The sequence below is a fragment of the Electrophorus electricus genome, chromosome 6 (genome assembly GCF_041902795.1).
Source record: "Electrophorus electricus isolate QZ-2024a chromosome 6, ASM4190279v1, whole genome shotgun sequence".
In the NCBI taxonomy this organism is placed as follows: domain Eukaryota; kingdom Metazoa; phylum Chordata; class Actinopteri; order Gymnotiformes; family Gymnotidae; genus Electrophorus; species Electrophorus electricus.
The window spans coordinates 27,974,915-27,980,974 of record NC_137502.1 but is presented as its reverse complement, the minus strand read 5'-3'; the positions used below and the strand labels follow the sequence as shown (position 1 = coordinate 27,980,974).

Genomic DNA, 6,060 nt, shown 5'->3' with positions numbered 1-6,060 from the left:
GATTAAATGAAAAGAGATCACGAGAGACCGCATACCTGCCCAGAAGGAACCATAACGTCTAATAAGGGGGGAAAATTGGCTTCAGAGAGGAGCACTGTTGAGGATAATTACAAAGAGGGAGTTACTCCTTCCTTTCCCCCTGTTTTTTCTTCCTATGCTTCCAGTTGCTTGAAATGAAAGCAAGGGGACCTTAAGGTTGAATGTGCTTTTTTCTTAATATTATGTCTAAACATTTTTGTGGTATTACTATGTAAATAATATCAACAAATTTGAAAATGTTATATATATATATATATATATATATATATATATATATATATATATAGTGGTCAAGTATAGTAAGTCGCGGACACAACTTTACTATTTCTTTTTTCTTTTTTTTTTTTGCATTTTATTGCAACATAGACATGGAATTCAGTTTAATGGTGGAAGTAAGCAGCCTACCCAATAAAATGGAGATATTTGCTCAGTGTACATTTAGAGCACAAATTGTCACACACAGCATACAAAACAGGAAACATAATAGAGACAGAGAGACCATCGTGTTTCAGTAAACCCAGTAGAACTAGACCTTCCTTCTGTATGTATGAGAGATTAATTCAGTTCTGCTTTCTAAAGGGAAAATGTAAGCATGTCCCAGCATTACTGCATGCAACAACATTTATCACCTTTTCATGGTCTATAATTCTCTTCTACCACTGGTGTGTGGAGTGGAATGTGGGATAAGTCTGTGGAATGTTCCAGAGAACCAAGACTAAATAAAAACATGGGATAAGAAGAAACAATCTGTAATACAATTTAGCAAATAGAAGAGTGATTTCTTTCTGTTTGTTTTTAAACAATCAATGTTTGTTTTATTTATAGAGTAAATGTCTGATCACAAATTGAGGGCAAATCCTTATTCCAAAATTGGAATCTTAAGATTAATACAACACAAATTGTCCTTCATACTGCTTTTCCTTTTCAAAAACGCTGTGTATAAGGTCCTGGAAACAAACAGAACATTTGCCACAATAGCAAATATATTCCTTTATTACTGCCAAACTAAACTGACCACTCAGACACAAATAAGCCAATTCTTCCAATCATCTATGACAACACAGGCTATGTATCATGTTTTCAGTTTTAAAAACATTTTTATCAAACAAAACAACTGGTGTTTTATTCAGTTGTTGTGTATTTATATACCCATGTCATCAAGGGCAAAAGGAACTGTGTTGAAAAATGTTAATTACTTTTAGATTTGCATGTCTACTGCATCTCAGAACAACCAAAAGAATCAAGCCAAACATGATATCAAGCTGTGACAGAGAAACAAGTAGTTCTTATGGTCAGAAGGGAACTTCATAAATCGCTAAAGATTAAGAGAATTTTCATGTTAGATTATTCCCTTTCAGTATATCAGCTTCTAACCTTGAATCAGCTCATGACCTTGAAATTTACCAAAACAACTGGGATTGGGCATATTGTTAGACCTGTGCTCATTGGAAAGGTCCTGAACCAAAGTTTTGATCCAATTGTGAGCACTGCTGTTCAAGCTGATCTAGTAACTTGTCCACAGAGTCCTCCTTGTTTTCTAGTTTGAGATACCTCCTGGAATATCCAAGGTCAAGCCAAGGCCAACTACGGTGCCTCTGCTCCTCCACAGGTGCAAGGTCAAGGGTCACTGCACTCACACTTGGCATATTCATGCAAACCTCTGAGCTACGCTGTCGTATGAGATGTCTGGGGTGAACCACAGACTTTACAGCCCTGTTCTCCAAATGAACCAGAGCCTTGGGCACTGTGTGTGGGTTAGTCCTATAGGTCATACTGTGGGAACGCCTAGGAGGAACCATGGTTAACTCTAAGTCCTCCCCTTCCAGGGTGGACATAGAGGACGTGGTCAGGAAGTTGCTGAGTTTACAGTGGTACTCAGGCTGAGGCTCCAGGCCAAAGCTGGCTCCATGTTCTGCACTGTGCAGAGAGTTGAAGTCTAATTTGCTGGAGTTGCAGGAGTTGGAAGAATAGACAGACGACTCTTGATGATGAAGGACTTCAGTGTGCAGCACTTTTGTTTGCTGCAAACCCCCCTCTTCCTCTGTGGTCTTGACCTGTAGCAAGGGCTCAGAAGAAGCTAGCTCTTGAAGGCACAGGATATTCAGGTGGGCTGCAGGCAGGCTGCGAACCCACTGGTATTGCCTGGCCAGTGAGTTTAGCTGTGTAAGGTCAGCCGAGGGCACAGCAGTGGACACAGAACAGATCACGCTCCGCATCTGAGCCAGAAGCATCTGAGTCTCCCTGTCTCGGTTCTCATACAACACTGTATTAGCACAAATGAGTATGAAGAGTCCCACTCCCATTATAACAGGGCCCAAGAGTTTCATCCTCTCACTGTGGATCAGACTGGCTGTGGAGAATAGTCCTTTGGCTCCTAGACTCCATCCAGATGCCTGAGAGGCTGAGAGGCCATCACCCATTGCACCCACTGCCGAATGCTGTACCCGGTATGGCCAGTAGCCTGCCACTGCCAGCGCAGTGCCAACAAGCACTACTACCATGCCCAGAACCAGGAATGCCCCAGGTATGGAGCGGATGCGCAGCTTACCCTGGATCACGCCCTCCTTCTTCCTTCGGGAGCGTAGTCCAAAGCGCGGCAAGCGCTGGCGAGAAGATGTTGCTAGAACCTGGCCTTGGGACTTCTGAGTTCCCATACTTCCAGCTCTCCCTCTTAAGGCCACAGCCTAATGGGAGTCTGCAGGGGAGAAGGAATCACATCACATACTGTAACAGAGAATAAGCAAGAGTGTCTTTGAGCACAGATTTTAATTGGGTATTCAGGGACAGTATTATAATTAGTACTCTGGATAGTTCTGTACTTTAGAATTTCTTTGGAGTACAACCTTCTTTAAGTATTCTTATGTACTGACATCAAGTTTTTATTTATGTTATAAGGTTTTTTGCTCAAAACAGTTGCTAATGCTTCCAGGTGTCTAAAAGGGAATACACAGTTCATTCAAAAACATCATAATTGAGGTGTAGTCAGGTTTACCTATCTGCATTATAATTGAGATTTATCTAGAAAATGTTCTAAACCACTACAGACCAACTTTACAGCTGGAAAAGAAAGAAATTCTCTTGGCTTAGTAAATCTTTTTCTCATGATTCTGTAAATAATAAAAGGTTTAAATGATTTAGAATTGTTTTCATCTATTTCCATTACTTCTGTTCTGGAACAGGCATTCCACTTTGAAATGTACCTGCCTGCTTGTGTACCTGGTAGGGATCAGAGATCAATAAATATATGAAATAGGTAATAGCTAATACTTTTTAAACAAAAAAAAAACACTTGGAAGAACTTATAAACCCATGGAAGAATGTTATATTTGCTTTTGCACTTTAAGTGCTGGCCTGCTTGAAACTGAATTGTTATTACTTTTTCATAACAAAGTTAATGTTTTAGCCAGAATGAGTACAAAACTAGTACAAAAATTAGTACAAGTCTGAGTTCTGCTTACTGACTTTGGGTGGTTTAAACCCAAAGGAACCCCAAAGAAAATACTTTGGATATTCCAATTTTCACATTTGCATTCTGCTGATGTAAACAATACTCAGGTAAACACTGTTATATTTTTTAATAACAAAAACATAATTACGGAAAGATGTACAAGTATATGGCAGATTTGAAAATATTCTGTTAATTTTGCATTCTAGGTCCTGGTTTACATTCACTCTTCAAAATAAGAGACAGGAGGACACATGAATTCCTTTGACATTTGTGGAGAAAATAAAAATTTTTTATAATTTGCCTTTTAAATTACCCATTTTCTTACCCATTTTCATACAGTGGTCAAGGTATTGGTTGAAACAATCCAGATTTCTTTTCACATTGACCACAATTTTCTTTTTTCTTTCTTTTTTTATCTATTTTACAGTTTCCCTTTAGCCCATATAAAGTTAATCAGGCATGTTTAGCATCCACATTTGGCTTTAGATTAGTACTACAGCTACATGATTAACATAACAAGTACTGGAAGTTTATTCCCACCAATTAGCATGTCACAAACTGTATCCCAAAATCATCACACAGAGACTTGTGTGGTTTCTGGCAATGTATGATATAATGTAGTGTTATCTATAAAAACAAAACAAACAAAAACAGTAGCCACCCTAAAGACAGTTTGTCCATATTTTTGTCTATTTTTCTAGGCAATAGTATGTAATGCAATTGCAGAAACCACATAAAAATGTATTTTAATGTATTTTGTGTTTCTTTAATACACAACCTATGATTTGAGACAAGAGTGTAATTATCTCAGCCTGTAGTTTTCATTATGTAAATTTTTTGCCAAACTATTCTTTTAATGCCTTTTGACTCTATAATCCAGAGATAAACGACGTTTATATAATTTCCAACGATATATTATTTATTGGAGAAACTTAATTCCCAAGGCACGGCTACAGATCGGCTACTGATCTTAAATCATATTTGATATGTCAAACACAGTTAGCTTCCAGTCACTGTCACAGGGAAGAGAAGCTCCGCATGGTCACTGCCATGTTCGACGAAGTAGACCCTTAAATTTTTACTGAAGTCACGTGGCGCATGTTTCTCCCTCTCCGTTACGTAGTGGGATTCGACTACATACTTGGTAATTTTGCTGCTGCTGTCCCACAACGGTTTGACGGTACAATCGACATACCACGAAATCATTTCGATTGCGGATAGGTTCGCGATGACTGTCTGAATTTTCGTGCCCAAGATACATTGCCAATTATTAAAGTGGCCAGATATATTCAGTTGTGTATCTCTTGATTGAGTTTCCCATATTCTCTTATGCCTCCACAGTGTGAAGGCTGACTGACTCACACTCAATCAGATATCGAACGTTGCTTTAGTCTATTGTGAAAATGGGTAATTACATTGGGTCATTTATTTAAGCGGAAGAAACTTAATTTGGTCGATGGCTCTTATATATTTATCAATTCCTCCACTGAGACATTTTTAAATAAGTCTCCTTTCATTCGTAGAAAAACCTGATTATAATGGCCAAATGTTAATCGATATGACACTAAACTTGAAATTGGTAATAGGCTATTCAATGATGATGCTATTGACCTTATATAAGGTCAAATCTCGATGATGTATCCCGAGATAAAAATTACTCTAATGGCATTCTAGTTATATTAATTGTACATATATTAGGACAATATCAATACCCTATTAACGATTTATGTTTAAGTGAGCAACTTGCCTTAGTTACTTGCCTTAGTCACGCTGTAAAACGTCTGTATTCATATCTACAAATAAGCTTACTTGTATCCCACTCACTCTTGAGACGGCCACACGTTAAGAACCTCTTACCCAGTAAGCATTTAGAAGTTGAGCAGATGACAATAAATCCAGACACGTACGAGAAGTGCGTGTGCATGAAGTGACGCTCCTCGCATGCTGGTTGGTATCCGTCAAGCCAGAAAAGCAACACAGACATTAAAACTTTATATATGCAAGTAAACCAATTAAAATATCCATCAGGAATGACAGAAGTCCATGCGTAAAGCCCAGAGGTCGTAGTCGAGAAAACCTCTCTTTGGTCTATTCCGATCATTATGAGAAAATAGCGCCTCCTTCGCGTTCCACTTCTTTTTTATACTCAGGACATGTGAATATGTACAACGCTGTAATTCCATGAAATGCGTTGCAGATAACATCGCACTAGCTAGTGCCCTGGATTTATATTTAAGTAATATATCAATTTTCGCTTGTTTCTCAAAATGAACTCACGTCGCGCAGCAGTTGTCCGTAGAGATCTTTAGTAAGAATAACCCCTATAGAAGTATTGGCTGCACATCAGTAATGTAAGATTTTATATGTAGTATGTGTCGTATCCAGGCCGGAAACACTATTCTGTCAGTAAGCCAAAGACAGAAAAAAAAAGAATACAGCAATGATATTAGCTTGATAAATAGCTTGATAAATACAAACGAGAAAAGAAATTGTTATTAAATTGTGATTATTATTAGCAAGTCTTTGCCAACATTGTTTAGTTGCCTATCATTTTTTGTTGCTTGTTTTACACA

The 6,060-nt window shown here is 38.1% G+C and overlaps 1 protein-coding gene across 1 annotated transcript; it reads right to left on the bottom strand.

Moving 5' to 3' along the window:
• Positions 1-336: 336 nt before the first annotated feature.
• On the bottom strand, positions 337-5,786 carry tmem200b (transmembrane protein 200B). Its single transcript, XM_027020706.3, has 2 exons — positions 5,345-5,786; positions 337-2,734 (listed from the first exon to the last, which is right to left on the bottom strand). The coding sequence occupies exon 2, from the start codon at positions 2,691-2,693 to the stop codon at positions 1,482-1,484; it is 1,212 nt and encodes a 403-aa protein (XP_026876507.2). The 5' UTR covers positions 2,694-2,734; positions 5,345-5,786; the 3' UTR covers positions 337-1,481.
• Positions 5,787-6,060: the final 274 nt, after the last annotated feature.